Below are 12462 nucleotides of genomic sequence, written 5' to 3'. Positions count from 1 at the left end.
AACAGAGTGTAACAGCTCAAGTAAATGTTCCAGTTCCCATTCACACCCTCCTTTCTTCCCAGTTGGTAGCCATTTTCACATTGGTGGTGTGTTTTAGTCATGCATGTTTTCTATTTTTATTATATGTGTACCCATATAAAATGTATGTTGTTGTGTGGGTCTTGAAATTTTGAATAATAGACAGTATTTTGCTTTATGTCTACTTTAAAAGATGTTATGTATTTATTTTTAGAAATAGGGGAAGGGAGGGAGGAAAAGAGAGAGAGAAACACTGTTGTGAGATCAAAACGTTGATCGATTCTCTCATATGTGCCCTGACTGGGGACCAAACCCACAACCTACACATGTGCCCCGATGGGGAATCGAACCCGCGACCTTTTGGTTTACTGGACGATGCTTCAACCAGCTGAGCCACACTGGCGAGGGCACTTTTCAGACTTTTTGACACTTAATGAGAAATTCTGTAAGTCACATTGATTTTTTTGGGATCTTTCTTGAAGTTAAAAGCAAATTCTCTTTTGCCCAGTGGATCTGATTGTGGCAGGAATCTATCCCCAACCCCAGCCCCTTTAACGTGACTTAGCAAAAGGAGCTCATGCTCTGTGCAGTGACAGCTCTACCCTTTTCTTGGATATGTTTTCTTGGCATTAAGAAATCATGTAGATAAAACATATAAAAGAAGAATTTACAGAAAACTTTTCAAGTTGACAAAAATTCGGCTTCTGTTAAGTTCATGAAATTTCATCCAGGTCACATAACAAATTTCATTTAGTCAAGACATGATGAAATTGATTAGATGGAACACTAGTTAGTGCTACTTAGGTTTGCCTCTTGTGTAGGTTAAGAATTCTATGTTGCTTTTCCTTCATTTACCAAACAAATTTGCCATTGTCTTTCTTTTTGAAAACATCTGTAGAACCAGTATTAATCTTTGCTATGCTAAATGCTGAATTTTGTGTTTTTATATTCCTTAAACTAATAGTATATCTAAACTGATTTTAGAACTATATTTTAAGAGACCTTCTTAACTGTTTTGTGCTGACTTATTAAATTAAATATTTGATGAAAGCTGTTGTTTAAGGAAATCTTACCAATTTATTACTTGTAAAAGTATTTAGGTAAAAATATGCTGCCCCTATTTTGAGAAGTTCTTAAATAATGAACTTCTTAATTTTTATGTAGTGTTTCCTCAAATTTATTTTTCCTGTGTCACAGTGACTTAGAGTTAATCTGAATACAATGTAATTAGTGTAAATAGTTGCTGGTTAGCATTAATTATTTGTTGGTACCAGTTATGATTCCTTAGATCTAAGCAGAGAAATTAACCTGAAATAAAAATTTAATAAATAGCTGTATATAATATATTGAATATTTCTGTTTTTGAGGGTATACTGTATTAATCTCTTGTATAATTTTATGACTAAAAACTATTTCAAAGTACTATGTAATGTCTGATTTGGTTTTGGATTGAACCTTTCGTCATATTAAAGTGCCATAATTGTTTAGTTGAGCACTGTCTACTTTCTCTATAACTGTTATTCAGGACAGATTGAATTTAAGTTTGTTGTCTCAGTGTCCCATTCAGTTTAGGATTTGTCCCAAATTTCTCACCTTTTATGAAATAGTATCATTATTAATTACATTTCAATAAGACAGCAAGTTGTAGACCTCCATGTGTACCTGTAACATCTACCATGGTTTTACCTAGTAGCATATTAAGACAAGTGTAGTGAAGAGATTTCATTTTAGTATGTGAAACATCTAAATTGGAAAGACTTTGACTTTCATTTTTCAACCTTTTTGAGATGCAACATAACTAACTTCTCCCTTTTAGAGCAGCATGCAGGATGTGTGCTGAGAAAATGAAGTGTTCCTTGAGAAGGCAAGGGGGAAAAGCTAAGTCTTTCGCTTTTCCAGTTCTGGTGAGATAAGTGTTTAAGACTTAAACTTTTAAGTGTTTTCATCTGCTGGCAACTTGATGTACCAGCAAGTTGCGCTACATACAGACTGTGTGAAGCACGAAGCTCTCAGCTGTCAGTGGATGGAGTCAGAGGGGAACATGGGAAGTTAGAGGTTTCATTTGGTGAAATACATGCAGGAAATAGAGACAGAACAGTCCTGCTGCAGATCATTTAAGAGAGTGGTCAGAGCACTCTCCCGCAATAGTGTGGTCATTTTTGTGTAGCGTAAATCTAAGGTCTATTTATTTTATTATTTGGCAGTTTTTATTTTGTTTCAAACCCAGCAACAATGAATTTTTAAAAATTAAAAAGTATATTTAATGAAGAATGAAGTACTAAATTTCTCTCTCAGTACTTAACATACACAAAATGTTTATCACACTTACCACCCAGCATGAGAATTGCAGTGATATCCATGGGCAACACAGCAACCAGAAAACGTGACAAATCTGCTAAAAAAATCAACATCTACTTAAAGTTAGGAGTTATATGAAAAGATTGTGTCTCCAGATAATAAATATATACAGGTGCAGAAGATGATTATACCTGTCTTTGTGAAACATGATCTCACTTAGAGTAAATACCTTTTTTAAAATTAATTTTGTTCAATTTTTATTTTTTCTTTTTCACATATGAAAAATGAAGCAATAATTGTTATATATCAGCTCCATCAGCAGAAAAGGGACCCTAAACAATGCTGCTTTTTAAATAGAAAACCAATTAATTCCAACAATAGTTTGACTTTTTTTCACTCAAAGCTTTTGTGCATTTGTTCTGTCAATGCAATAAGTAGAATCAAAGTAAAGCTTTTGGAAGGTTATTCTGTCAGAAATGCTGTAAGTGCTGTTGTAAGTTTGAAAACAAGATAAAACTACTTGTTTTTGCCAAAAGGCTGTTGTCATGGTAAAATCAATGTTCTTATTAAGAAAACTGTGGAGCAGAAATATTTGGGGAATTGGTTGTGGTGCATGCAAGCAAAATCTGCTTGTTCTGCCAATTGAAGTAAAACTGCAATGGTAAAATTTACTGTTATTTGATATGTACAGTTGAACTGAACTATAGAATTATAATGATGGAGCAAATGTTGACAAAACATACTTCAGCATGACAACATGCCGGTATGCACCTCTCTTTGCTGTGTGTTACTAACTGGATTTTAGAAATGTGAATTTGTAAGAACTGCTTTGTAAATTGACCTAAGTATCCTATATTGGCTTTTGTTTGGGGGGGTGGGGGTTGCCTAAAAGAAACTTTTGTACTATATTGGTTAGATTTTTCTTTGGAATCATTTGGAAATCTTTCACCAAATAGTGTCAAAACCTCCAGTTTTTGCAAATGTTAGCAAATAACAATTGTTAGAAATAAATCTTGTAAACAGGAAGACATTGAAATTTCTCTCTATAAAAACAAGGGAAGCACAGCCTTGGCTGGGTGATTCAGTTGGTTGTGGCGTCATCCTGTACATTAAAAGGTTGTGGGTTCAATCCCTGGTCAGGGCACAGACCTGGGTTGTGGTTTGATCCCCAGTCAGGTCGGGGCATGTATGGGAAGCAGCTGATTGATGTTTCTTTCTCCCTTCCCTTTTCTTTAAAATCAATAAACATTTTCCTCTGGTAAGGATTTAAAAAAAAACAAGGGAGGAACTGAACAAATTAAGTGATAAGGGAGCAAGGTTTATTTTAGAAGTTCTGTCATTTGCAATATCTTAACTATTCAACTATTGTGAAGCCTTTTGATGGTGCTTCTGTTTTTAACTGGATAAGTTTCTGTTTTGTATTAAAATGAAATGGCAATTGATTTTGCAGTATCTAAATTCGGTGATTTATTTTAAAAGTTTAAATAGAAAATTATTTAAAAGTTATGTTATAAAAATAATTATTAAAAAGGTTCATTGAATGGAGAGAAGAAAGTAAAATATCTGGGCTTGAAATATTTAAAAATTTCAATAAAAGAAAGCATTGAGAATATCCTTCATTCAACACTTATCAGACTGTCTAATACTATAAAGAGGGTGGTTTTTCTAACAAAAATATGGTTTATAGAGAAGAATAAGTTGAAAACGCCAACAATATCATAATTACTGATCATAAAATTCAATTTTGAAGATAGTGAGTAATCTTATTTTTGCTAAACTTCAAAATAATAAGACTGTATAAAAAGATATTCTTAAGAGAAATACCAATGACCTATTATTACAGACATACTCCTATAACTAAGAAAGCAATTGAAGTATATGAATGTGCAGTGAATAATTATTCTGCTTATGTTTTTGATGCATCATTGTACATGGATATGTTTTTATCTTTGAGAAAAAGTATATTTTTGAAAATACATTTTAATAAAGTTGTTTTACAAGCTGACCAAGATAATAAAACAAGTTTTACAGTCAATAAATACATATTTTTAAAATTAATTTTAACTACTTAAAATTTCCTATTTTACTCTTAAAAATTGTGTCTGTTAATGTATTGAAATGTATTTAGGAAATGTATTTAATTTCCTAAAAATTAATTTCAGGGATAGGAAATATAAGCAAAATATATACTCCACTAGCTCAAAAAAATTCATTGCAGTGAACATTTATTTGCCTCTGATTTATTTTGGTTGCACGTTCTAAATCTCAGCACTCAAATGGACTTTAGAGTAAACCTAGTTAAAAATTCTTGCTCCATATTTGAGGAAACTAATGGTTAGTTTTCTCCAGTTATCCCAGCAAGTTAATTATACTGTCTAGAACAATATGTTTCCTTTTGAACTGTATTCCTCATTTGGTGAATGTTTTGTTAATTATTTTAAAATGAACCATAGAATTATTCTCATCTGTAGTTGAACCAACACGGTCTAGTAATTAGTGAATAGCAATTGTTAATAACCATTTGGGATAGCTCTATCAACATTTTCTTTTGTAGTTTCATAGTTCTACTTTATTAAAACTAGGTTAATGCTTTTTAAATACACTGTTACCAAAAGAAGGTTGCTTTCTATACAGATCAGTTGTCTCAATCAATTATTAGTGTAAAAGAGTTTATCACACTATTCCTATGCTTCGATTTACTGTTCTAGAATTGTCTTTGCCTGGCTTGATTTTATTTATTTATTTATTTATTTATTTATTTATTTATTTATTTATGTTTCTAATGCCTGTAAAATGTTCTAATATAGATGTTTATTTTTTCATGTATTATGGATTCTACTTAATTTACATTGAGATTGGATGTGTATAACCTTCTAAATTAAAATATGCTTTTTCAACAAAATAATGAGTTTAAAATACAAAGCTATTTTGTTAACATTTCTATTGTGGTTTAATATTAAAATCTCAATGTATGTTAATGTAGTACATTCAAAAATCGACTTAGGAAATTGTATTACAGTGTAAGAGCTACTATAATAAGTTGTTCCCTTACATAAATAAATAAATGACCAATATTACTAGCGGCTATAAGCAGCATGGGGAAAAAATGGAAGGAGTCTTTTATCCTAGTTTTTAGAGGGCATCAGCAGCTTGCTTTTATGAAAAAGTAACAGCTAAATGCACTGCAAATAATTTGCAGTAATCCAGTTCAGTGATTCATGTGTCTGCTTTAATGGGTCATAATTCAGAGTAAAGTAACTGAGTGCAGTCAGAGTGCAGACACTGCTTATGCCAGGGACAGTATCTCTTCATAAAACACACCTCAGGAGAAGCAGTTTGCCAGCCCCCTAATACTCTCTGATGTTTTGATGTCCTGCATATTTTTCCGATTAAGTTTTGAGTGCCATGTTTTTAGTTGTATTTCCACATTCATTATTCTCACGTAGACCCTTCAGCGGGTTTGCCATATATGATTATTTTTTTAATGATGCCTTTCTTTCCACTTCAGCAGTTTAATAATCTAGCACATGGCTGCTTCTCAGTACTCAGCATTCACCTCCCCAGTACTGAAGAGGACATGTGCTTTGGCTTCAAAATTCCATTTGCAGCGTTAGAAATGCATATTCCCTATGGAACAACATTTGTTTGACATAACCATTCATTTTTATTACCTCTTTAAATATGTTTATCCAGAGTTATCAATAATCATAAATAACTGTATTCTCAGCTTGTTCTGTTTTTTTCCAACAGACAAAATTGCTTACCCAGTATATATTAAATCTCGGCAAGTATGATCAAAACTACGACATCAGAGACCGTACAAGATTTATTAGGCAGCTTATTGTTCCGAATGAGAAGAGTGGAGCCCTAAGTAAATATGCCAAAAAAATATTCCTAGCACAAAAACCTGCACCAGTGCTTGAGTCTCCTTTTAAAGGTATTGGTATTAAAATATAACTGCACAATATATGTTATGTAAAAACATGTGACAATATATTCCATTTCTAATGTGTTTAAAATTTATCTCTTAGGAAATATAAATGTGAGCCTACATAAATATATAAAAACAGTGTGCTTGCTATTCATTCATCTGTCCTCCAGAGCAAGCTTTTTGTTAGTTAAAGGTTATATTTTATAGACCTTATTTACCTAAATAATTTCAATCTTCTGATTTCATTTTTATTCTTTCTAAACAGTTTAGCTGAACAATAGATAAAAGGTGTATTGTTGTTGTAGACATTTACTTCATTGTTGTTTAAAATAGATAGCTTTATTTAATAAGGAATATAAATCACCTTAATAGCGAGTTATTAATTAAATATTTTATGTACACTAACATAAACTATTTTAGGGATAATTATTTCATAATTGTGTTTTTGTGTATTTAAATTTGTTTTTCAAATGTACAAGTTGACTTATTTTTTGCCCAGCTTTTAAAAAGGGATAATTAATTGATCAGTCTCACAAGTAGCCATTACAGTTGGAATCAGATGATTATATACCTTGGTTTTCATATGGTCTCTTATTTAATTGTTGTAAAGTGATAGAAAGCAGTTTAGTTTCATAGAAAAACTATTAAAATTCTGGATGTGTTTGTGCCGAGACATGTATATGGATTGTTTAACTGTGCTGTCATTCTTAATATTCACAGTAAAGTAATTTTTAGAGAAGCTACATTTCAGAGCAACACCTCTAAACACACTGACTGATTAGCTTTTTTATTGACCATTATGGGAAAGATTATTGTAATCTATGGACTGAAATCAGTTTTTTGACCTATGAAGAGCTTCCTAGTTTATATTTATTCCTTGACATTTGAGGTAATATGCCAATTACCTTGAGTTCTGATTAGGATTGTTCTATGTTTTATACAGCTCATATTGTTTATTTTATATTTTCCTCTATTTTAATAGATAGGGATCATTTTCAGCTTGGTACTTTATCTCACTCTCTCAACACTAAAGCTACTGGGTACCTGGAATTATCTGATTGGCCAGAGGTGGCACCTGACCCATCAGTTCGAAACGTAGAAGTAATAGAGTTGGTAAGTTGACCTTTCTGAAATTAATTTTGTCAAGCAGTAGGATATTCCAGGATAACAATTGTTTTTATAAAAGCTTTTTTGGGGGGTTGAAAATTGAAAATTGTTCTGGTATTTTTAAGAGTAATGTGTTAGATATATCTCACTATTATGGAACTAAAAATGACAGTATTCTTACGTCATTGTACATGTACTGTTCTTTTCTTCAAGGAAATAGAGAATTGAATTCTCTGCATCAGTGCTACCCACACGTGGTATTGCATTTGTAGTTTTGTAGATTCAATTTCTAAGATATTTAGTTTCATTGGATTGAGCTCTTTCTGCTTTGTTTAGAGATTTGTAAGCTTCCTGCCAATGTTTTTCTAAATAATTTTTGCTGTACTCTTCCAGAGAAACTATACAAAGTGTTCTGAATCTCCTGATGAACCTGTTTTAAGTGAAGCCTAAACATAAATAGGGAACATTTTGTACCAAATATGTCCTTAGATGAGGTCACAATTAAATAATATGTTGCCTTCACATTTAAAGAAACTTCTATATAAATCATCTTTTCCTAGATCTTGAAAAAATGCTAGCTATTTTTAAAACTTTCTTTCCTAATGGTATATCTTTATTATATAAACAAGAAAAATAAAGGATCTTATTTTCTCTAGAGATTTGGATATGTGAGATATGTCTAATACTTTTTAAAGTAGAATTAAAAAAGAACAATTAGTTATTACATTCTGGATGATTTTCTGGTAGAAAAGTTATATTGAGCAAGGATTTAGATAACCAGAGCTCTTTACCACTAATTCCTATGGGAAAGTCAGTTAACCTTGCCTATTAACTTATCATATGAAATGGAAGAAAATCTTTATTACTTTAAATAGAATTTCTGTAATGGGTACAGCCGTATGATTTAATCCTTTTGAGAAATAATGTTTCTTTTAACTATTCAGACTTACTCTGGCTTTGGAGCATGATCAGAAGCAATAATAAACAATAATGGCTACACTTAGCAAACACTGGTAGTATACTTTGATAATGTTTTACAAACATTATCTTTTTTAAACCACAACATAATTATGTGTTGGTTATTGTTGTTACCATTTTGCAGATGAGGAAATTGAGGTTCAGAGAGCCTAATTTAAATTGCCCAAGTTCACAAAGCTAGTAAGTGAAGCGACTGAGATTTCAACCCGGATCCATCAGAGTCCATTGTCCATGCTCTTACTGAATTTAGTGTTATGTAACATGAAGAGAGGAAACTTGAGCTTGTTTGCAGATCTGTACTATCCTTAGTACTTAGCACCATCATTTTCACATTATGACCTATTATCTCTATTTAGAGATGATTTTTAAAAATGTAAAAGTTATTAAAACTAATTGTGTGTCTATTCCTCCTTGCAACTAAGTTTTTTGACTTTCATTCAAATCTACATACTCTTAAGTGCTCTTCAAAAAGACTGGTTTATTTGTTCAACTTTTGGTCAAATGCCAAAATACAAAGAGAATGTTCTTTGTTATGATTCTTTCCACAGATATACTTTCTCTCTTAATTTCTTAGTATGCCTGCTCATTGTTTTTATGGTTCTTTCCTTTTTCATTATTGAGTACCTAATGTTTAGGCCCAAGTAGAACCATCCTTTTATTCTCTTCTTACTTCCGCTCATCTCTCCTCCTTGCCATCCCATTTCACCAACAAAATAAAAATAGTTTATCTTCTCAGAAATTGATAACAATGCTATGCAATTTAATTCGGTCTCAGCAGTATCCTTATTTTGGCTGATAGATTGGTTGATTGGCTGGCTTATTCCAATTTCATGTGCTCTTCTAAGCATTAACTACCTTACAGGAATAGTACTTAAATAACCTATTTTCTTATGTCCATTTCACCTGCCCAGCTCAACAGCGACAAATTATTTCTTTTTCATTTTGCTGACTACATTCTGGAAATTAATAATTGCTAACTTATTCATGGAGAATAATTATAACTAGTGCAGTCTGGTTAAAGAAAACTGTTACTATTCATTGATGCCATGTAGAAAACAGTTTCAATCTGTTGGTTTCTGGACATACTGGCTTAAAATTATACTATAAAAAAATGAAATATAAAAATATCAGATAAAGCTGTAATGCAGAAAGTCTTTCTTGCCTCTCACTCTACCTCACACCCATCCAAAGTCACATCAATATATTTTATGCCCATAATACACTGTTTTATCCTACTTTTACTATAAAGTGACCTTACTGGGTCACATTTTTTTTTTAATGTGTTTTATTGATTACAGTGTTATATTTGTTCCAATTTCCCTTCCCTCTGCTCCCCTCCACCCGGTGGCCCCCCTCCCTCCCCTTGTCCCCCCTTTTAGACCATGTCCATTGGTTGTGCATATAGTTCTTCTCAACCTTTCTCTATTCCATTCCCACCTACGATGTTTCTTAATTCCTATACCATCTCCCTCCCCCCCTTCCCCTTCCCTGCTGACCTCCCCCCAATATGCTCCCCATACCTATAGTTCTTTTTCCACTCTCGTTGCCTATTTAGTTTGTCTTTGTTTCAATTCCCTAGCTTCTGTTGTTGTTGCTTGTGATGCAGTTTTCATTTTAGTGTTCATAGTTTTGATCCTCCTTTTTCTAAACCAGTCCTTTTAACATCTCATATAACAGTGGTTTGGATCTAATGAACTCTTTCAGTTTTATTTTGTCCTGGAAACACTTTCTCTGCCCTTCTATTCTGAATGACAGCTTCGCTGGATAAAGTATTCATGGTTGTAGGTTTTGGATTTTCATTACTTTGAATATTTCTTGCCAGTCCCTTCTTGCCTGCAGGGTCTCCCATGAGAAGTCAGCTGATAATCTGATTGGGACCCCTTTGTACATGATTCTTCTCTCTTGCTGCTTTTAAGATTCTCTCTTTATCTTTAACTTTTGACATTTTGATTATAATGTGTCTTGGAGTGGTTCTCCCTGGGTCCAATTGTTTTGGAACTCTCTGTGCTTCCTGGACCTGTAAGTATTTCCTTCCCCAAATTTGCGAAGTTCTGCTTTATTATATTTTCATTTAATTTTTCAATTTCTAGTTCTTCTTCTTCGCCCTCTGGCAATCCGATAATCCATATATTCGATCTCTTATAGCTGTCCCAGAGGTTCTGATCCTCTCAGCATTTTCCTTGCTTCCCGTTTCCTCTTTCTGCCCTGGTTGACTGTTTGTTCCTTCTCTATGTTCTGGTTTGTTGATTTGAACTCTGGATTTTATTTCCTCACCATCTGTCTCATATGTGGTTTTGTTCCCTTCAGTATGAGTGTTTTTCAGTTCTTTCTCATCTTTTTCCAGATCTTTTGTTAATTCTGTAAGCCACCTGATAACAATGGCCCTGAACTGAGCCTCTGACAGGTTTCTTATTTGTTCATCTGTCAGGTTCTTCATCTGTTGCCTGGTGAGTTGCGCCACCGGGATTTCTATAGTTGTCTGCCTCGTTTTGACAGATGCGTTTTGTTTTCTTGGGCCGGCTATAGGGGGCAGTGCCTGTGTACTCGTCACAACCCAGCGACCGGCGGCGATCTGCAACCTTTTTCGCTGCGCTGTGGCTGTTTGTCATCACTGCCCAGCGACCAGCGGTGGACCAGCAACCTTTCTCACTGCGCTGTGGCGCTTTGTCGTCACTGCCCAGCGACCAGTGGCTATCCGCAACCTATTTCGCAGCGCTGTGGCGCTTTATGTGGGGGCGGGGGTCCAAGATGGATTCCCGCAGTTATTCCGCTAGGAGACCGGGATCCGTCCTCCCGCCCTCTGGGCCTCACCGTTTGAGACAATGTGGTGGCTGCTTTTACCAGCGTTGGGGTTGCGAGCTGCCTGGGTTTGACTGCAGCTGGGATTGTTCTCCCTGCCACTGTCCCTGGTGCTACCGCAAAAGCTCCGCCCCCTTTCGCTCTTCTTACCTGCCCAAAGGGCGCTGCTGCTGGTTTATAACTTTGTACGTTGGGCTTCCATGTAGTTTTATTTTCTGGAATTTCTAGTTATCTTTTGTTTTGAAGTAGTTGTATTCCTCTCTAGTTGTAGAGGGAGACCGAGCGTGTCCGTCTAAGCCTCCATCTTGGCCCACTGTACTGTTCTGGGTCACATCTTGTTACTGTGAAATATAACTTAGTAAGAAAGATGGCCTAGGTTTAGATAATCTGATATTTTAGTCAAAACAACAGGGAACCTCGTCAGACTGACACTGGAAGTCACTTTGAATTACATAGTACCATTTCCAGGATATTGGATATAATGTCTGTGTGTATTATGATACCAGTAAGTTTTGAAGATCCATTAGAATTTTTTTTTTTTTTTTGCTTGGTTCTAGAAAATCCTTTTCCCTTAAATTACAGAAAGACTGTCTTTTGCATATTAGGGGTATTTTGTTTTATAAACACATCTATTATCAATATTTTACACCTTATAGGAACGTTAATGCCTCACTATTATTTTCTCTTTTCCCTGTTGTTTCTTTTGCTTAGAATGATATAATTGTCATAATCATCAGAGATCATAACAAACATTAAAATATTTTTATTGTTTAACACTCCATGAATAGAGTGTTGATAACTATGTCAAGATAATTTGCCCTCTAAGCAAAGAAGCCTGATTTCCTTTATTTGTCAATTTAGTCTTACCCTGAAAGCCATAGTCTAATAAGTAATATTTTTCTCATAAATTGATCTGAAACATTTTTACCAGATTTCAGAAAATGATTGTTTGGATTTTAAAAAGTTATGAACTTCAGTTTTACTAAATATAGGAAAACTTTGTTCATATAATACTATATTCATATTTGGAGTACAGAGCATTTTAAACATATAAAAAGATAGCAGTATTTCTGATATTAGGTAAGTATCTTATTCACGTATATTTGAGTAATTTTTACTCATCTCTTTATAATTGTTCATATAGTAATTTTCTAGGTTATTTGAAACTTAACTTGTTATGAAACTATCTTAAGCCCTTAAGTTCTTTAAGATCAGGGATTTTCGATGGAGATCTTTAAACAAAACAAACCTATGTCAGACTTGCAATAGACCAATTAAATCAGAATCTTAGGAGGTAAATCCCAGGCATTAGCTTTTTTAGCATTAGTATT

The 12462-nt window shown here is 33.7% G+C and overlaps 1 protein-coding gene across 1 annotated transcript in view; it reads left to right on the top strand.

The window, feature by feature from the left end:
• The window catches only part of AP3B1 (adaptor related protein complex 3 subunit beta 1), a 258639-nt gene that overhangs the window by 145557 nt on the left and 100620 nt on the right, over positions 1-12462 (top strand). The window contains exons 16-17 of the mRNA XM_090276405.1: positions 6067-6253; positions 7230-7360. Of these exons, the coding sequence (XP_090132531.1) occupies positions 6067-6253; positions 7230-7360 (318 nt within the window). The remainder of the gene's footprint in view (positions 1-6066; positions 6254-7229; positions 7361-12462) is intronic.

This window comes from Furipterus horrens, unplaced genomic scaffold (assembly GCF_987537825.1).
Source record: "Furipterus horrens unplaced genomic scaffold, mFurHor1.1.pri manual_scaffold_5, whole genome shotgun sequence".
NCBI classification, from domain to species: domain Eukaryota; kingdom Metazoa; phylum Chordata; class Mammalia; order Chiroptera; family Furipteridae; genus Furipterus; species Furipterus horrens.
This window is presented reverse-complemented; position numbering and strand designations above follow the sequence as displayed.